General features: G+C 41.9%; 1 protein-coding gene across 1 annotated transcript in view; it reads right to left on the minus strand.

Moving 5' to 3' along the window:
• Ubxn7 (UBX domain protein 7) overlaps positions 1–18,800 on the minus strand; it is a 53,959-nt gene extending 35,159 nt beyond the window's left edge. Inside the window, exon 1 of the mRNA XM_028753782.1 lies at positions 18,723–18,800. Within this exon, the coding sequence (XP_028609615.1) occupies positions 18,723–18,795 (73 nt within the window). The 5' untranslated portion in view covers positions 18,796–18,800. The remainder of the gene's footprint in view (positions 1–18,722) is intronic.
• Between the last annotated feature and the right edge of the window lie 1,857 nt (positions 18,801–20,657).

The following is a 20,657-nucleotide window of genomic DNA, read 5'->3' on the forward strand; positions in this document are numbered from 1 at the left end:
AAAGAAAGAAAGAAAGAAAGAAAGAAAGAAAGAAAGAAAGAAAGAAAGAAAGAAAGAAAGAAAGAAAGAAAGAAAGAAAGAAAGAAAGAAAGAAAGAAAGAAAGAAAGAAAGAAAGACACACACACACACACTATATAAACCAAGCTGACACCAAATTCACAGAGATCTTCCTGCCTTAGCCTCTGGTAGTAAAAGTGCATACTATCATCACATTTGGTTTTTTTGTGTGCATCCATGGGGGGTGGGGGGGAGAAAATGTATAAGATAGTATTTTTTAAAGACAAAGCCTCAACTTTGTAGCTCTGGTGGGCCTGGAACCCAGTATGTAAAACAGGCTAAGCACCTCTAATTCACAGAGAACCTCCTGCCTCTGCCTCCTAAGTATTATCATTAATTAAGGTGTGCTGGCCTTCCTATATAACTTCAGTTACTACTAACTCAAAGGTTTTAGTTCCAGTCCTTCACACCATTTACTTAATTACAACAAGCCCCTAAAAGATCATCATTCCCTTTTGCTGCTAGAGTATGCTCCAAAACACACAGCTAACTGTACCACCCACCCAGACTTCCTTAATGGTTCTCTCTTGACAGCTAAAGATGAATCCCAGAGCTGCAAAGTCAGTTGTTCATGGTCTTAGCTTATTTCTCTTGCTTTGCCCATCCCCTTCTGCGTTCTCTAACATTTACTAAACTTAAAACAAATGAAACACTTGGGATGCCATTACATTCATCTCCTCCGTCTCGTTCAGAAACGCTGAGAATTACCAGGAGTGCTAATTTGTCAGCTTGACTACTGATCTACCTACCCTAACCTCTTGGATCACAACCAGTGATACTTTTGTATTAAATCCACAAACTTATCACTAAGGAGTAAATACTGGTTTACTTTGTAGTTCAAACATAATAAAAATCTTTGGTTTATTTGTTTTTTTTTTTTGTTTGTTTGACTGTTTCTTGAGACAGGCATTCCCAACTTAATTTCATTTTTTAGCTTTTTTTGCCAGCACAATGATGGACTATAAAGATTCTTAAAATACTACACTTTGTATTTATTTTTATGTGTATGAATGTGTTGTTTGCATGTATGTATATGTATATGTGTGTGTGTGTGTATATATATATATATATATATATATATATATATATATATATAAATCAAACATATATGTATATATATGAACTGGCTGTCTGGAATTCACTCTGTAGACCAGGCTAACCTTCAACTTGGAGATCTGCCTGTTTTTGCCTCCCCAGTGCTAGGATTAAATGTGTGTGCCACCACATCCAATAAAACTTTCTTGAAAGAACTGTAGCTTCACATTTGTACTTGCATGTTATCAATTAACTCACAACTGTTTCATAGTAAAGACTGGAGAAAGGGCTCAGCCATCAAGATCACTTGCTACTACTCTTCTAAATTCTGAAGCTCAAAACCTGTTACCCCAGCTTCGGAGAATCTGATGCCCTCTCCTGGCCACCAAGGAAACCCAAACATGTGTAGCTGACACAGACATAAATAAAAACAAAATTTAACAATAACAAAAAAGGCCAGGTGTAGTGGCACTTGGGAGGTAAAGGCGAGTGAATCTCCCTGAGTTCAAGACTTACATAGAAAGTTCCAGGACAGTCAGCACTACACAGAGACCCTCTCTTAAACAAACAACAAAAAGGAGAGCAAACTATTTTATAGCACTTTAGCTCACTAGATAATACACCAAAGGAAAAAGAACCAAAACTGCTAAAAAACCTTTGTAATGTTTCTGGGATTGACTAATAGACAGAAACCCTAGCAGCTTTCAGGATGGAATCTGATCACCCGAAAGACCAAGACAGATTAGTCAAGATTAGGGAAGAGTAGTAATACTAAAGGTTAACCAAATATACATAAGTAATAGCCAGAAATGACAGGCTTCAAACAACTTCTCAAAAACCAAATGTAAAGTTCTTGGAGGGTGACATATTCACAAAGGGAATATAGAAGTTCAAAGTCCTCCCATAACTCACTCTATACAAGTACCCTTTGTAATATCCTTCATAATAAGGTGGAGTATTTCCACCAAGATCAAGGATTATTCAGGAAATCAATCAAGCCAAGGAAACAGCAGGTTGCTAAATTTAAGAAGCTGAGACTCTTCACCCTCCTCAACTACAAACACACCATCAAGCAGCCAAGTCCTACCACTGTTTAAAGTCCTACTATAAACTTCCTTCAAGAACTCTGCTCTTGGTCATGCTCCTTTCTGAAAAACATTTAAACCAGAGTGAATACAACTTTATTAATGAAAAGTGAGAGATAGCACCTGATAGTGGAGTCACTATCTGTTTTTTTTAAGTTACACAATTTTTATATTGTATTAATACCTAGCTTTATTCTTTTTTTCACATCTTAAAACTTATTTTGTATGAGGTGTGTACATATCACAGTATAATCCAAGGACAACTTGAAAGAGAGTCAGTTCTCTTCTTCTAAAAGTGAGTCACAAGGATTGAACACAAATCATCCTACTTAGGGGCAAGAGCCTTGGACCAGACCAACTCCATCTTGGGCTCAGGCTCCATCTTAGCAAACCTGACCTAAAGTTGAATTCAAGTTAACCAACAAGCCTGCACCTAGCACTAGTCTCCAGGTCACTCCCTAACAACCACCAATCAGGAGGAAAGCAGAAGTTACAGTTGTACCTAAAGATATTATGAAAGTTTATGGTTTGGATCCTAGGACCTGCCAATCATTTTAAAGAGCAACAAATTACATAAAAGTACCCCCCACCCATCTTAAGTGTGGCAAGTTGGAAACTCCCTTGCTTGTCTGTTTGCCTCTATAAATGGTTGCTTGAAAATGGGGTCCAGGCTTCACCCTTCTCTGCTGCTGCGTCCATGACAACAGTGTAGCTCAAGCTTGAGCTTCAATAAAGACCCTGTGTGATTATATCAGAATCAGCTCCTTGGTGGTCTTTTGTGGTTCAAAAAACAAACAAAAAAACAAAAAACATGTGATTCTTTTCTATTTCCTTTCCAAAAAAAGGATCTGCATATAAGATATATGAGATGATCTTAGCCTGGAGGCTAAGGCAGGAAGAACGCTAATCTAAACCACAGAATCCAACTCCAGTCAAATAGGAAGGAAATGGGGAAGAAGTTCAAGTGACAAATGACCACTACATACAAATTTTTACTGACACCTTCCCACAATCTCCTCTTATCAGAATGCCGATGACACTTTAATAGTGAATTCTGGATAAAATAAGACAGTGTGAGCAAGGCATGGTGGCATACACCTGTAATCCCAACATTTGGGAGGTAGATTAAGGATTATAAATTTTGAAGCAAATCAGAGCTAGAAGTGATACCTTGTCTCAAATAAAAAGCAAACAAAAACAAAACGGGCCAACCCTAAAGTATGCTGTCAACATTGTGGACTGCCTATCTCCCACAAAACCTAGCCTGAGATTAGGATAAAATTTCTAACAATTTCTAAAGTGGCACTATACATACTTCTGCCATCATGATATATTGTCAGATCATTGTCAGCATTGATTACAAAATCAAAACACTAACCAACTCCGAAATCATTGAAGATGGTTTACATTCTATAGTATTAAGTATCCATACAAGACTTATTTATGTAAAAAGTAAGCAAATCATTATGCAAATTTGCTTTTGTATTTAATAAATGGAAAAAATTATATGTTTGCCAAAGAACTGCTTTAAAATAAATGTCTTGCCACAGCAAGATGTCTCAGTGGGTAAAAGTACTTGTCAAGCCAGCCTGATAACCTGAGCTAGATTCCTAGAACCCACAGTGGAAGGATAAAACCAATTCTTGAAAATTATCACCTGACCTCTACAAACACACTGCATGTACCAATTCCCCGTCTCCAACCCACTTCAACATAGACACTCAAAGATCAGGCAGGTGTTGCATACCTTTAACCTCAGCACGGAGTTAGAAACCAGGCTGGTCTACATAGTGAGTGAGTTCTAGGTTAGCCAAGGGTGTGCAGTCTCAACAATAATAAATAATAATAATATATAATATATAATAGTAATTAATAAATTAAAATTTTTGAGCTGAGGGCATGGGGTGGTTTCCCAGTAGGCACTAAGCCCTGAGTTTGATACCTGGCACCACATAAAACTGGGCATGATGTCTGTGACAGTTTGAATGAGAACACTCTTCACTGGATCATATAGTTGAATGCCTGGTCTCCAGTTGGTAGAACTTTTTTGAAGGTATGTCACTGGAAATTAATTTTTAAGTTTGAAAAGCCCTCCGATTATCCATGACAATCAAAAATAGCAGGAGTCTGTGAGGTGAGGGTGTCTCTAGTATCTCAGCAAAATGGTAGAATGCTGTGACCTTCAGGACTGCCCTTAAAGCTGTGGGAAAGAATGCTGAAAACATGAGTTCAAAAATACATACTTTCTCAACTATGCAAAATATAAGGATGCAATATGAGTTATGAGGGGCTTTGTGGACCTAGAAAAATAGAGACAACTGCACTATGAGCCAGTTTGTCAGAAAGATACTAAGGAAGAAGATAAAAAGATTTAGGGAGTGGAGATGGAAAGGCAAGGTCTCATCCAGCTAAGTTTGTTTACACTTACAAAGACAGGCAGATTCCTGAGTTCAAGGTCAGCCTGGGACAGAGGGAGTTTAGGTCTAGGCCCATAGAAATGGTTGTTTTAGGGAATAACCCAGCTATCTTACTGTCTGTGCTTGTGCTTCCTGTCTCTAAGAATCGAGGGGCTGGGGTCATGATGCTGATTGATGGGGTGATGTAGAAGGAACCTGGGGTAATGACTGAATTGATATTTACATCAAAGACTGAGCTTTTGATTTGTAAGAGATGAGCTATCTGCCGGGCGGTGGTGGCGCACACCTTTAACCTCAGCGCTTGGGAGGCAGAGGCAGGCGGATTTCTGAGTTCGAGGCCAGCCTGGTCTACAGAGTGAGTTCCAGGACAGAGAAACCCTGTCTCGAAAAACAAAAACAAAAGGGGGGGGGGGGGGAGGAGCTATCCAGTGAGTTTTTAGACTAGCAAGAGAAAGCTATCTCAAGCAGAACATAGGCTGTTAGCTTGGACCCACAATTTGACTTCAAGTCGTTTGTTTTGACATTCCCAGACACCCCTTCCTCAGAACCCCTTTCCAAGCCCAAGCTGGTCCTTGGCAGGTCATAGTATCTCATTATAGCAATAAAAAAGGAACTAAGACAATGACACAAACCTGTAATCTCAGCACTAGAAGGTAGAGGCAGGAGGATCATAAGTTCGAGGTCATATTCTATTATATACCAGACTCAAGGTAAGCCTGGATTTATACAGATATTTGTCTTAATAATTAAATTTTATTTACTAGCCATTTCATTGCATATTACTTTATGTACCTATGTACCTAGGGTCTTGTAAAAAATTTTGTCAAGTTGGGCATGGCGGTGTTATGCATTTAATCCCAGACCTTGGGAAGCAGAGGCACATGGATCTCTCTAAATTTAAGGCCAGCCTGGTCTCCAAGGCAAAGCCAGGACAGCTGGGGGGGTTGAGGGGGAGGGGTCCTGTTACAGAGAAATATCAAAACTAAAACACACACACACACACACACACACACAATCTCAAACTAAAAGAAGTTACCAGGGCTAGAAAGGAGCCCAGCTCAGCAATTAAGAACATTTACAGAGTGCCTGAGTTCAGTTCCCAGCATTCATGTCAGCTCCCAACCATCTGTATAACTCCAGTTCCAGGGGATCAGATGCCTTCTGACTTCTGAAAGCACAAGGCACACATGCAGACCACACACACATACATATAAGAAACCAAAACATTCATGCACATAAAATAAATCTAACACAAAAAGTTTGCAAAGAGGAGGAACTTTAATCCATGGAAAAGTTTAAGCCCCGGCAGCAAACCAAAAAGAAACCGAAGTAGCTGGGGATGAAGAGGTATAAAAGTTAGAATCAAGCTGGGTAGTGGTGGCACATGCCTTTAACCCCAGCACCCAGGAAGCAGAGGCAGGAGGATCTCTGTGAATTCAAGGCCATCCACCCTGGTCTACAGAAGTTCCAAGACAGACAGGGCTATATAGAGAAACCCCTATCTTGTAAAACAAAACAAAGTTATGACCTCTAAAAACTCATGTCTAGCTTCTATACCAATAATGTGAAAACATTCTACATATTCCTTTCTGTACATAGGCAAAGGAATGTATATAACACACAAAAAGAGCCTGGAAATTCCTCAGATAAACTTGGTTCTAAATCATAGTCATGTCCTTCACTGGTTGTCTGATTAGGTAACTTACTAATTTCTCTAAGCTTTAGTTCTCTTAGTTATAAGATGGAAATACTACCAATTTCATGAAGTGCTATTGTGAATTTCTAAAAATGCATTATGAGGGGCTGGAGAGCCGGCTCAATGGTTAAGAGCACTTGTTGCTCTTGTAGAAGACCTGAGTTCAGTTCTCTGCTCCCACAATATGGCTCATGACCATCTGTAACTCTAGCTCCAGGGGTTCTAATGCTCTCTTCTGACCTCTACAGGCACCAAGCTTGCATGTAATGCACAGTAATACATTCAGGCCAACACTCAAATGTTGCTGGATATTTGATCACATTATGAACCCTGATTATGAATTGTAAGAATCTGTTTCTAATTGTGGCTCAGCTTTGATCCCAGAGCTTTTTGTTTACTGTAAACAAGGAATTGTGGTGTGGCTCAGCCTTAGCTCATAGCTTTAATCCAAGAGTTAATAAAGTCAACCATAAGTCAAAAGCAAGCAACCAGCCGACAGGGAGTGAACAAGTAAACAGGAAGGAGGACCTTTGAGTTGAAGAGTATCTAAGACAGCATAGAGAAAGAGACCGAGCTCTTTCCTTCTGGGATAACTGTGGAGTAGGAAGGTCAGCTAGGTGCTTTCTCTGCCTCTCTGAGCCAGCAGGTTTTCACCTCAGTCATCTGACTCCTGAGTCTTCATTGGCAAACTAAAACAGTTGGGATTTTTTTTTTTAAAACACTCATACACGGGGGCTGGAGAGATGGCTCAGCGGTTAAGAGCATGACTGCTCTTCCAGAGGTCCTGAGTTCAAATCCCAGCAACCACATGGTGGCTCACAACCATCCATATGAGATTGGATGCCCTATTCTGGTGTGTCCGAAGACAGAGACAGTGTACTCAGAAATAAAATAAATAAATCTTTAAAAAAACACTCATACCCATAAAATTAAAATAAATTCATCTAGTTTTTAAAAAGAGGAAAAGAAAATGTACATGAGGGCATGGGGTATAGGTTAGTGTCAAGAGTACTAGTCTAGCATGTATGAAGTCCTACATTTGATCTCCAGAACAGAAAGGACAAGAGGGAACAGCAAAACCAAAGGTTTCTCCTGCCCCTCCAGCACTGGCACTGACATGCTGAGTGAGCTCCACTACACTTGGCTTTTTGTTGTTTGTTTGTTACCTTGAGATGGGATTTTTCCATGTAGTCCTGACTGATCTGGAACTCACTCTGGATACCATAGGCTCACAGGTACGAACCACGATATCCAACAAGCATATGGAAGGCCATTTTTGGTAAGTAAGAGGTAGTAGTGGGCAATAGAGGCGCACGCCTTTAATCCCAGCACTTGGGAGGCAGAGGCAGGTGGATTTCTGAGTTCGAGGCCAGCCTGGTCTACAGAGTGAGTTCCAGGACAGCCAGGGCTACACAGGGAAACCCTGTCTGGAAAAAAACAAAAACAAAAAACCAAAACCAAACTAAAACAAACAAACAAAAAAGAGGTAGTAGACTGTCATTTATTAAAGAGAAGCTAGGTTGTTATGACAGACTGAAAAAAATGCTCCAGGAATCACCATGTTTACCTTCATTTTAGGCTTTAAAGTCTCAAGTACTATAAAAATAAAGGTGTGTTAGACCATTTTAACTACTGAAATTTGCAGTAGGTTGTAACCCAAAGGAAACTAGTAACACAAGAGTACATCTTTTGTAATCGATTCAACAGTTCCACATCACTAGAAAGTCATACCTCAAATCCTAACAGAGGTCTCCTTCCCAATAATGGGAGAGGTTAATTGAAAAGGGTCAAGGAAGGGGGGCTGGGGGGGGGGCTACGTGATATAAGGCTAACAAACTTTGTGAATTTGTCAGTTTTAAGCCTCCACAACAAATTTTGGTGGAGCAGCTGTAGAAATTAAGACTCTTATTGTTACAACAAAAATCATATTTTTTTGATTTTGATGAGGCTAATAAACTTGAGAATTTTAGCTGGGCGGTGGTGGCACACACCTTTAATCCCAGCACTCGGGAAGCAGAGGCAGGCGGATTTCTGAGTTCGAGGCCAGCCTGGTCTACAGAGTGAGTTCCAGGACAGCCAGAGCTATACAGAGAGAAACCCTGTCTTGAAAAACCAAAAAAAAAAAGAGAGAGAGAGAGAATTTTAAAATATTTATAAACTTGTTTACATTTGTCTGAGATCCTAGTATTAAAAAAAGAAGCAGAATAGCTTAATCTCACCCCGGGATCTATAATCTATGGTACAAGTTACATCCTACATCTTGTCACCACATGTGACATTTCCTCCTTCCAATGTTTTAAGGTTGCTAATATCAAAACAGGGTATTGCTTAACCTAGCCTGGAACACATAATTTATGAGAAGTGATTTCCTTGATGCTTGTTGTCTCTTAGTTTCTCCCCTTCTCCATCAATGCGGAAACAACTCCACACCTGTACAGAAGTTCATGTCCCCACCACAGCTGGCAGAATCAAAGACTACTCCAAATGTATATATAGTCCTTATGAGTATTTGTTGTATTACTTTTGGTGTCAATATAAGGATTTAACTATCATTGAGGAACCAACGTGTAACAATCTATATTAAAGAAGACATGGTGGTTCACATCTATAATCCCAGCTCTCAAGATGCAAAGAAAAAAAAGACAGAGAATTTGAGGCAGCCTAGGATATACAATAAGACCTATCCTAATAAACAAACTAACTTTAAAAAAACAAAACCAAAAGACATACAGAAAAGGTTACCTTTTTGTTTTGTTTTGGTTTTTTTGAGACAGAGTTTCTCTGTGTACCTTCTTGGCTACCTTGGAACACTCTGTAGACCAGGCTGGATTTGAGATCTCCCTGCTTCTGCCTCCCTGCTTGGGATCAAAGGTGTACACCATCACCTGGCTACAGAAGTCCATTTTTGGTTTCAAGTTCACCCCAGCAAAGGTTAAAAAAAAAAAAAGTAAGGTAAGCCAGACTTTTACCAGTGAAAATGGGACTGGGTAATGGCTGTGAAAAATTGAAATCTTAACAATTAAAACTGTAACCTCACCAGTCTTCAATTCTGGAGCTTGTCAACTTCAGTACAAAGCTTTTGTTCATTTGTTGTTGTTGTTTTATTTTAAGATAAAGTCCTATTATATAGTCCAGGCTAGCTTTTAACCCATACTCCTGAGTTCTGGATTATAGATAACATCACCATACCAGCTAAAACATTTTTTAAAATGTATATACCAGCTCTTTCCTCACTCTTGGTGCCTGTGGATGCCTGCTAGGAACAGGATTTCTAAATGGAAAATTTGTCTAGAAGGCTGGCTATAAGAGAAGTCTTGGGAACCAAAGAGAACACAGAATTCTTCCTAAATCGAAGGTGTTTCTGTCTGGGATAAACTGAGTTCTACTTGGACAAAAGATATATATGCTCATATGTATAAAGCAAAAACAACAATGAATTTTGGAGGCACACCAAACAAAACTAGAGTAATCTGGAGGAAAGGTAACTTAGGCCCATGAAATAGTGGCAGATTCCTGCCAAATTCTGAAGTAATCTTGCAAAGGCCACTGGACAAAGAATTTGTGTGATGCTGTAGCCCTCTCAGGTTTAAACTAATAAAAAGTAAATAAAAGTGGATTTGTGTTTTTTTAAAGATACATCAAAACTACACTTAGTAAGTATAGGGAAGGGAATGATTAAATCAAGCTAGAAAAAGCCAATCCTTCACTGCACCAAGGACCAATACTCCAGTGATAGTAAATACCATGGAAACTAAAGAATAAGGGAACAGAGCCTGACCACAGCTACCCAAAGTACAAGCTTGCTGTGAGAGCCTTGCTGCCCAACAGAGTAACACTCATTTCAATCTAACAAAAATTGAGACATCAGAGTTTTATGAATGGTAAATATTACTGTATATAAAAATGCCTGTAACAATAATTACTATGAAAATGTAAATTAAATCTACAACTATATTACACTTTATTACACACTTAAGAAAGGGCTTTAAAAAGACAGTCTAAAAATACCAAGTGCTCACAGGAATGAAGAGAAGGGACTGGAGAGATGGCTCAGAAAGTAAGAGCACTGGCTGTTCTTCCAGAGGACCCAGGTCTCTCACTGTACTCCTCAATTAGCTTGGGGAGTGGCAGCTGGTTGGCCAGTATGCCCCAGAGATCCTTCTGCCTGTCTCTATCTCCCCAGACCTAGGATAACAAACATGCCGGCTTTTTACCTAAGCCCAAGATTTTGGGGATGGAACTCATGCTTCTGCAGCAAGTGCTTTCACAAATGAGCTATCTCTCAACTTCTGTTTGTTCTGTGTGAGCCAGTTTTACTACTTAATCTTGGCTGGCCTGGTACTAGGTGCTGAACCCTAAGTGGCTATAAACTAGCAGCAAGCAGTTCTACTTCAGCCCTCCTGAATGCTGGGATTACAGGCATGCAGCCCATTTCAAGCACAGCCCTATGAGTTCTGACTTCCTGCAGTGCTTATCTGATATCTGAGATACCACCACACTTGTAAAGTCTAGTGTCATTACTCTCCTGACTTTATTCCTGTATCTCTGGTTTAGTCTTCTCTACACTTACTTTGTAGTTTCCCCATGTTTTTGCTTCAGCTTTATGCCCTAGAACCTACATTTCCATACACTGCTCTATCCTTTTAAATATTATCCTTATTTAGTTATACTCTTATCAGCCATTAATATGAATGATCTGTCTTCTTTATAGGCCCAAGTATTCACTGACTTACTAAACACCTCCATTAGTAACACCAACTAGCAGCCCCTACTTATCCAAAAACTGAAGCTAATCCTCTTCCCAAACAATACTGTATCGTCACAAATAGTACTGTTATACATCTAGATGTTCAAATCAGATCCTAAACTGCATTGTGACTCCTCAGATTTCTTTCTGTATTTTTTGGTATAAACAGGGTTTCTCTGTGTAGCCCTAGCTGTCCTCAAACTCAGAGACAGATCCACCTGCTTCTGCCTCTTGAGTGCTAGGATTAAAGGCATGCATTACCACCGGCCAGCTGTCTTTCCTATATCTTTTTTTTTTTTTTTTTTTGGTTTTTCGAGACAGGGTTTCTCTGTGTAGCCCTGGCTGTCCTGGAACTCACTCTGTAAAGAGTGATTAAAGGCGTGGGCCACCACCGCCTGGCTTCCTATATCTTTTAAAATTACTTTTCTCTCCTTCCTTACTGTAGAACATTTTTTGTATTAAAGCAAAAGGTGTATGGCATATCTCTTCTCCACTATAGCTAAGAAGAAGCTCTTTCCTTTAAAAGCCCAAACGCATAATAAAGTCAAGATTCCCTAAAGGGGCTTGAGGTTCTTTTAGCTGCAGGTACTGCCTTATTCATTTGGAATTCTCACCAATTCCCTACACCTACTGTCTCTTCTCTCACTACATGCCTCTCACCTCCAAGCCTCGACACATGTCTCTTCCAGGTTTCAAGTAAGAAATTCTTCTGTGAAGTCTCTGTAATCTCTTGTGTTTTCAGCCTCTTTGTTTGTTGGTTGGTTTCCTTTTTGTTTTTGAGACAGGGCATCATCCTGTAACCCTGGCTGGTCTGGAACTCAGACCTGGTGCCTCAGCTTCCCAAGTGTCAGGATCAATGGCCTGGAACACCATGCTTAACACCTGACTTTTTGGGGGGGTAGGGGAGTGTCAAATTTCATTACCATTTTTTGAACTAGTTATGGAAATTCCAGGGGTTTTCATTTAATATCTACATCATAGCAACTTTTTCTTATACAATGCTCTCAAATACAGTTTAGTATCAATCTAAAAGAAATATACAGAAAAGAGGAATAGAAACTGGCCACAAGCAGGCAGGGGTGGCGCACGCCTTTAATCCCCCCAGCACTTGGGAGGCAGAGGCAGACGGATTTCAAGTGCTAGGCTGACTCACTATCAGACCTTGGTGTTAAAGCACTTCCGAATGTCCTTTGCTCCTTGCACCTCTCTGAACATTCTGCTGCCTAATCCATACCTGGAAAACCCACAAATACATGACTCTTTGGAAACCCTGCAACATATGTATGGACCCTGGCTAGACTTAATTAACCCTGGCCCAGGGCAAACTTCATCATGTATACAGACACAAGATCAACTGCATGGAGGATGGCATCAAATATGCAGGGGCAGCAGTAATGGACATCATAGGTGTCTCTCCTCCGGAATGGGATCTCAGCCAAAGGCAGAACTGATTACCCTCATTTGAGGCACTCAAATTGGACAACGGCAAAGTGGTTAATATCTACACTGATAGTCAATATGCATTTGCCAGTGCACATGTTCATGGAGCAATATACCACGAAAGGGGTCTGTTAACTGCTGAAGGAAAAACAAGAAATTTTATATCTCCTGGCTGTCCTCTGACTACCAAACAACTGGCGGTCATACATTGTCCTGGATATCAAAAGGGACAAATGCTAGAGAAGTCAAGGGGCAGACAAGCAGCCTCTCCCACACTTGCTAGTGACCCTCCAAAGACCTGGCCCTGCCTGAGCTACGTACAAACTCCAAAGAAGACTATCAGGCATGTTAGCTCATTGTCCAAAACCTATACCAAGGATAGATGGCAGCACACAATGAATGGAGGAAGATTCTACCAAGGGCAGAAGGCAAAACCTCGGCTAGACAACTTCACATCAGCATGCACCTGGGAATAAACAAACAAATGGCTATAATAAGATCACAAAGGGCCGGGCAGTGGTGGGGCAAGCCTTTAATCCCAGCACTTGGGAGGCAGAGGCAGGCAGATTTCTGAGTTCAAGGCCAGCCTGGTCTACCGAGTGAGTTCCAGGACAGCCAGGGCTACACAGAGAAAGTCTGTCTCGAGAAAAAAAAAAAAGATCAGAAAGGCAGCAGCTACCTAGATCTTAATACTTCTCAGCCTCCAGGGTGGTTTTTTTTTTTTTTAAGTTTACTTCAGGCAGGACTGGGTATGGCTTTAATCCTAGCACTATAGAGACAGAGGCAGGTAGATCTTTGTAACATTCAACAATAGTTTATTTTGCTGGGCAGTGGTGGGGCAAGCCTTTAATCCCAGCACTTGGAAGGCAGAGGCAAGTGGATTTCTGAGTTTGAAGCCAGCCTGATCTACAGAGTGAGTTCCAGGACAGCCAGGGCTACACAGAGAAACCCTGTCTCGAAAAACCAAAAAAAGAAAAAAAAAGAAAAGCAACCAACCAAAAAAACCAAAAAATAGGTAAAAATAAACTGCCTCCCAAGTGCTGGGATTAAAGGCATGCGCCACCACCGCCCAGCGGTTGGTTGGTTTTCTTAAGGGTCTTATTCAGCCCAGTCTGAACTTGAACTCACTACACAATGGAGGGCAGCCATGAATAAATGCTGAAATTACAAGTATGTGTCACTGTACCTGTTAGCATTTCACCAAAAGTCTGCCCCACAGTTACCTGGCAACAGCCAGGTACGTCTCTCTTGCCTTCTTGCTCTCCCTCTGTCCTCTTCCCCCTCTCTTCCAACATCCCTCCCCTCTCTCTCCACCTGCTCATGGCCAGCCTCTCTACACCCCTCTCTCTCTGTCTCTCTCTCTGTCTCTCTCTCTCTCTGCTGTTCTTGGTTTCCACTGCCCTCTTAACTCCCCTTCTCCCTGAATAAACTCTATTCTATACTATACCTTCACATGGTCCCTCAGGGGTAGGGATGCCTCAACATGGGCCCACAGGGGTACCTCCTTCCTCTACACCTCCACCAAACATATTCCTTCTCTCCCTTATCTTTTTTTATCTCCCTTATCTTTTAATAAACACAATACCTCTTTACCTCTTGGATTATTCTGATATACATGTAATTTTGTATATATGTAACTAAACACCAGCCCACGGTTGTTGTTAATGGAATAATCTCAAGGCAAACATTTAAAAAAAAACTTGCTCTTCCAGAATTGATCCAATACTACATTTTTTTTATGTTTTGAGAATTAATTATATCTGATCTCTGAAGCCAAAATTTAAAAGATTTTTTAAATTTTAAATTAAATTAAATTTTAAATTAAATTAAAAAGATTTTTTAAAAATATTTTTTTTTTTTTGGTTTTTCGAGACAGGGTTTCTCTGTGTAGCCCGGGCTGTCCTGGAACTCACTCTGTAGACCAGGCTGGCCTCGAACTCAGAAATCCTCCTGCCTCTGCCTCCCAAGTGCTGGGATTAAAGGCGTGCGCCACCACCGCCCGGCTAAAAATATTTTTATTTTATGTACATTGGTGTTTTGCCTGCATGTGTAACGGAGTCAGAGCCCCTTATGGCAGACAGTTGTGAGCTGCCATGTGCATGCTGAGGTTGAATCCTGTCCTTTGGACAAGAAGCCAGTATTCTTAACCACTGAGCCATTTCTCCAACCCTGACTACAAATATCTTTAAATGTGGTATAATGATAAAATATGAAGAATAAAGGATGTAACTCAGGGTTCAAGTACCATCATATTATAAATTCTATGTGGTAGTAAGACATCTATAATCCCAGCACCTGAGAAGTAAAAACAGGGAGATCAGGAGTTCAAGCTAACCCCCCCCCCCCCAACATCGTGAATTCAACACTAGCCTACACTGTGCAAGACCAAGTCTCAAAAACAATATTTAGGACTCATTTTTTTTTCTTTTTTGTTTTTTTTATTTTTTTGTTTTTCGAGACAGGGTTTCTCTGTGTATCCCTGGCTGTCCTGGAACTCTCTGTAGACCAGGCTGGCCTTGAACTCAGAAATCCGCCTTCCTCTGCCTCCCAAGTGCTGGGATTAAAGGTGTTGCGCCGCCACCACCACCCACTTTCTTGCTTCTCTTTTTTGTTAATGTTTTTATCACTCTCTCTGTGTGTGTGTGTGTGTGTGTGTGTGTGTGTGTGTGTATAGAGACATGCTGAGGTATAAAAAGAGGACAGCTCCTCTCCCACCACCTGGGTTTGGGGAATGAAAAGGTCAGCAGTTACCTTTATCTGCAAAGCCAATGGCACCCACCCTAGGTTTCTTACTTAGCCTTAGATAACAAAGGTAAGCTATGCATAAGTTCACATCAAAGACCACCAAATATTTAAGATGTAATTGTAAGTAAGTGATGTTGTCTGAATTCTGTATTCTGTATACCATGTATATAGAGACAAGTATATAAAGTACTTGTCCCAGACTTGGGAGGAAGAGGCAGGTGGGCCAGCCTGGATACACAAATCAGGAAGAATATATAAAACAGATAATACTGCTGTGGTAATAATGAAGAATTAATTTCTGCCATTCTCCCCAAAATTACTTCATAATGTCATACATCTTTTAATTTGTTGTTTTTGTTTTTAGAGAAAGAGTTTCTTTGTGTAGCCCTGGCTGTCCTGGAACTCACTTTGTAGACCAGGCTGTCTTAGAACTCAGAGACCACCTACCCCAGCCTCCCAAGTGCTGGAATAAAGGCATGAGCCACCATGGCCTGGATGACTAATTTTTTTTTTAGATTTATTTATTTTTAATTTATGTGTATGAATGTTTTGCCCAACCCTCAGTCTTCTGCCCATACAGCATGTGTGTTCCTGATACCACCAAGGCCAAAAAAGGATATTGGATCTCCTTAGACTGGAGTTACTGATGGTTATGAGCCATCATGGGGGCCTTACTGCCTTCTTTAGAAAGGGCCCCACTATGTCATACAGAGATCAAAATATCTTCCCAAATCTGGACATGGTGGCACACATCTTTGATCCTCAGGAGAGACAAGAGGATCTCTGTGAGTTTGACACCTTCCCTGTCTACATAGTGGGTTCCAGGATAGGCAGGACTTCTCAAGAGAGATCCTGTCTCAAAAACAAAACAAAAACCATCAAATATTTGCCAACACAGCCTAAGAAGGACTAATTACATACCACATCAAGTTTAATCTAGGCCAAGAGTCACATAGTGAGACCATGTCTCAAAAAAAGAAAAGAAGGAAAGGAGGAAGGGAGGAAGGGAGGGAGGGAGACAAGCAGGCAGGCAGAGAGGGAGATATTAAAGTATAGCCTGGCTGACAGCTCAGAAGCAGAATGACATTCAGCATTCACTCACCAATGATTTTCCTCAAAAATACTTGGAACTTTTGGGGAGCTTTGAGTACAGCTCAGTGGCAGAGTGGGTACTTATCATATTCAAGGCCTTGATTTTAATCCCCAGCACTAAATGAAGAAAGAAGGAAGGAAGGAAGGGAGGGAGGGAGGGAGGGAGGGAGGGAGGGAAGGAAAGGAAGAAAGAAAGAAATGAAAGAGAGAAAGAATTGTCTAAGGAACCAGGAATGGTGGCTAGTACCTATAAACACAGCAGACAGAAGCTAAGGCAAGAGAATTCTGAGTCTGAATCCAATCTGAACTACAAAGTCAAACCCTGTCCCACAAAACATCACTCTGAAGGATTTTTTCTTCTGTACATTTGCAGAAACCACTATCTACAAGGGACTTCAATCTGATCCAGCAACACAGAGGCCTAGGCCAGAAGCAAGCTGTATAGACTAAATTGGCAAACAAATTGGTATTAAATTTATTTCAGGGCATTTTGGGTTCTGTGTATGTATTTTGAAAATGTTGCATAAGCAACAATGTAAGATTTTTAAACAACGGAGTTCCTAAATGATACCAATTCACAGATGAAAATAAAGTGATTAGCCGGGCAGTGGTGGCACACACCTTTAATCCCAGCACTTGGGAGGCAGAGGCAGAAAGATTTCTGAGTTCGAGACCAGCCTGGTCTACAGAGTGAGTTCCAGGACAGCAAAGGCTATACAGAGAAACCCTGTCTGGAAAAAAACAAAAACCAAAAAAAATAAAAGAATAAATAAAAAAATAAAGTGATAGTAACTTGCCCAAAAATCCTAAGATTAAATAGTGAGACCTAAAACTATCTTTATGAAATCAAAGAAAGATTAATATTTCTCTGTGTGACTTACTAGATTTTTTTATGCAAGCAATGTAGCAGTATTAACTTGTATACATAGAAATCCAATTTCTTCCCATAATGTTGGTTTGGTAAGGCACTGGGAAATCCACATGTTATAATAAATACAATAATCCCACCACAAAGCTTAACAATATTTCAGTTATCTTACTATTCACTTCAATTTTATTACAAATCTTGTTTTATCAGCTTTGGCATATTTCATGTGACAAGACAGAAAAAATGCATCAGCCATCTAATTATTGTTGCAGAACAAAAAATAAAACTAGTTATAATTATAAAACTGCAGCTAGCATGCATTGGTTAAAATACCATGCCTTAAAGGTCCTCCAGGTCAGACTCAACACAAACTGGAAACATTCTCCACATCTAACAAATTATTATCAAAGAAAGGATAACCCTGTGGAGAGCGGGAATTAACTTTCTGACCTCTTTTCAAAATGACAAGCTAGAACAGCAAAATCACACTCAAGCACATGGAGTACTGTTCTCTCAAATCACTCCACAGAGAACTTCATCATTTGCTCCGCCCTCTAATAACTCATGCAAAAAAAAGTTGAGCACCATCAGAGGGAAACAAGACATAACGCATTCACGGAATGGCTTAGAGCCTTTCCTCCCAGCCGTAAGAGAACCTGCGTCTGCCCTTCACCAGGGTCCGAAGGAAAAGAAAAACCTAGGCCTAAGGTTTCGCGGATACAGACACCTAGAGACAGATTTCTCTGCAAGAACTTTCTGCCGCCATCCCTATTTTATCAGCAAAGGCTCGGGCGCCATCGTCTCTATGTTTGATTTTATTATGAGGAGGTGGGAAAGGCCACCCAGGATTACTCTAGGCCTTCCCCGAATTAAGCTCCCGGGTTCCCCCTCATTCTTATCTGAAACCTTCCGTCCCTAAGGAACACCTCCGCACCCCTTGCTCCCGGCGGCAAGTCCCCCGGGATGTGTAAAGGCGCGGCAGAACCCACCGGCCTCAACGTTAAAGCGAGACGGCCCTCACACGCCAGGGCCACCGCCAAGGCTCCGGGGGGCCCAGCGAGGGGAAGGGTAGGCCAGGAGCGGAGGGACGATGACCTGGCCGAGAAGAGAGGATGGCATGAGGGGACGCACTGCACCTTCTTGTCCGCGTGCCGCACGGTACCAAGAGAAGGTGAAGAAGGAGGAAGAGGGCGGTGGCCCGGGTGCGGCCCCCTACTCCTCCGGCCCGCAGGTCCCCGGTCCCGGGCACCGCGGGCTCGGCCCATCCCCTGCTCTGGACTGGCTGGGGGCGTGGGGGCCTGTCTGGGAATGGGGTTAGACCGAATCGAGGGACTAAGAGGCACGCGTGGGGTGGGGGTGGGGGAAGCCTGCGTCCCGCCTGAACCGCAGACCCCGGACGCCGTCGTCGTCTGCTCCTCAGGAGAGGGCAGGAGCTGAGGGGAGCCCGAGTGAGCAACACGAAGGTGAGGCGCAGCCCGGGGCAGCCCCGACAGCCTCCCCGAACCCAACTCTTCACCTTCCCGTAACCGCGTCTCTTACCGGTGATGGCGGTGAACTGCTGAATTAACCCCTTCAGCGCCGCCGCCGCCGCGGAGCCCCCGTGGGCAGCCATCTTACCGCCGCCGCCGCCGCCGCGGAACAACAACACAGACACACACGGGGCTCCCTCCCCCACTCCGTTGCGTGCTGTGCGCAGGCGCACTGACAGGCCCGAAGCTCCGCCCCCTCCCTGTCTGCACGCGTTTTGCGCAGGCGTACTCCCCGCAAGCCGCCGCGAGCGGGGCTGTGGTTTGAAGCCTGGGCTGCTACCTGGTATTCTTTTCTGAATTCCGAAGATAGCCTCCTAAATACCGCATTGAATCCCAGTATCCGAAAGAATCTTCAGAACTGAAATACCAAGCCCTTCATGAAATGCTCAGGGTTTCACATAAAGTAGGTATTTTATTTGGCTTTATGTGACGTTAGTGTGTTTCTTAAATTCTAAAGTTTAAGTTAATGGCTGAGTAAAAAAGGAACCAGTCTATAGTAGACTTTAGTAAATGATTGTTCACTCTGTTTTTCTTCAACAAATGTCTCAGTATGTCTCCCCACAGGGTCATTCTTACTTCAAATGTTAAATCAGGAGGTTGTTTGTTTGTTTGTTTTAAAAGACAAAGATATATGAAGGTACAGTAAATAAAATATTTAAAGAGAACACTGGAAAGCGGTCCTGAAAACACTGATAATAGTTACAACTAAAAAAGAACATGATTAAAGGGCCATTTAGCTTGTTTTTTATACTTTATTTTTAAATAAGGTAACAGTACGTAACTTGAACAATTCTAAATACATATTGTACTGGCTGCTTGTGTGTGTCAACTTGACACAAGGTAGAGTCATCAGAGAAAAAGGAGCCTCAGTGAAGGAAAAGCCCCATGAGATCCAGCTGTATTTTCTCAATAAGTGATCAGTAAAGGTGGGCCCAGCCTATGGGTGGTGCCATCCCTGGACTGGTGGTCCCGGCTTTTAACACACCATGTGAAGCAAACCAGTTAGCAGCACCCCCTTAAGGCCTCTACATGAGCTTCTGCCTCCAGGATCTTGCCCTGTCTTCTTTCAGTGGTTAACAGCAATGTAGCAGTGGTGGTGCACGCCTTTAATCCCAGCACTTGGGAGGCAGAGGCAGGTGGATTTCTGAGTTCGAGGCCAGCCTGGTCTACAGAGTGAGTTCCAGGACAGTCAGGGCTACTCAGAGAAACCCTGTCTCGAAAAACCAAAAAAAAAAAAAAAAAAAGTATAAGCCGAATAAACCCTTTCTTCCCCAACTCGCTTTATGGTCAAGGTGTTTCATGACAGCAATAGAAACCCTGACTAAGACACTTGCTATTTCAGTTATTTAGGATAGCTTTTATTTATACTTTGATGGTTTCATATATTTACCAGATATCTTGATCATATCCACCTTCAACTCCTTAAGCCTTTTCCCCTGGACACTCTCTTCCATGGCCCCTCCCACTTTCATGTGCCCCCCCCCCCCAATCCATTGAGACCTATTAATGCTACCTCCTGGACTGCTCTTGCCGGCTTGCTCTTGGGTGGGTAACTGTAGCTGCACTGAGTTCTTGAGTGTAACAGCTTTGCCATGTCCTAGAGACAGCCCCCCTTCCATTCTCCCACTCTTATGTTCTCTCTGTCCTCTCCTTGATCGTCCATGAGCCTTGATGAGGTTAACATAGATGTCACAGTTAGGGCTGAGCACTCAACAGTCACTTTCAGTTTCAAGTTTTTGCATTAACCACTGGCCACAGCAGAAAAAAAGCTTCTCTGGCCAAGGCTGAGAGCAGAACGTATTAATGTATATAGACATAATATTAGAAGGTAGTTTGAAAATATATCCAAGCTGGGCAGTGGTGGCTAGTGTTTAATCCCAGGACTCAGCAATCAGGGGAAAATGGATCTCTATGAGTTTAAGGCCAGCCTGCTCTTCACATGAGT

This window comes from Grammomys surdaster, unplaced genomic scaffold (genome assembly GCF_004785775.1).
Source record: "Grammomys surdaster isolate TR1022 unplaced genomic scaffold, NIH_TR_1.0 125956, whole genome shotgun sequence".
Taxonomy (NCBI): domain Eukaryota; kingdom Metazoa; phylum Chordata; class Mammalia; order Rodentia; family Muridae; genus Grammomys; species Grammomys surdaster.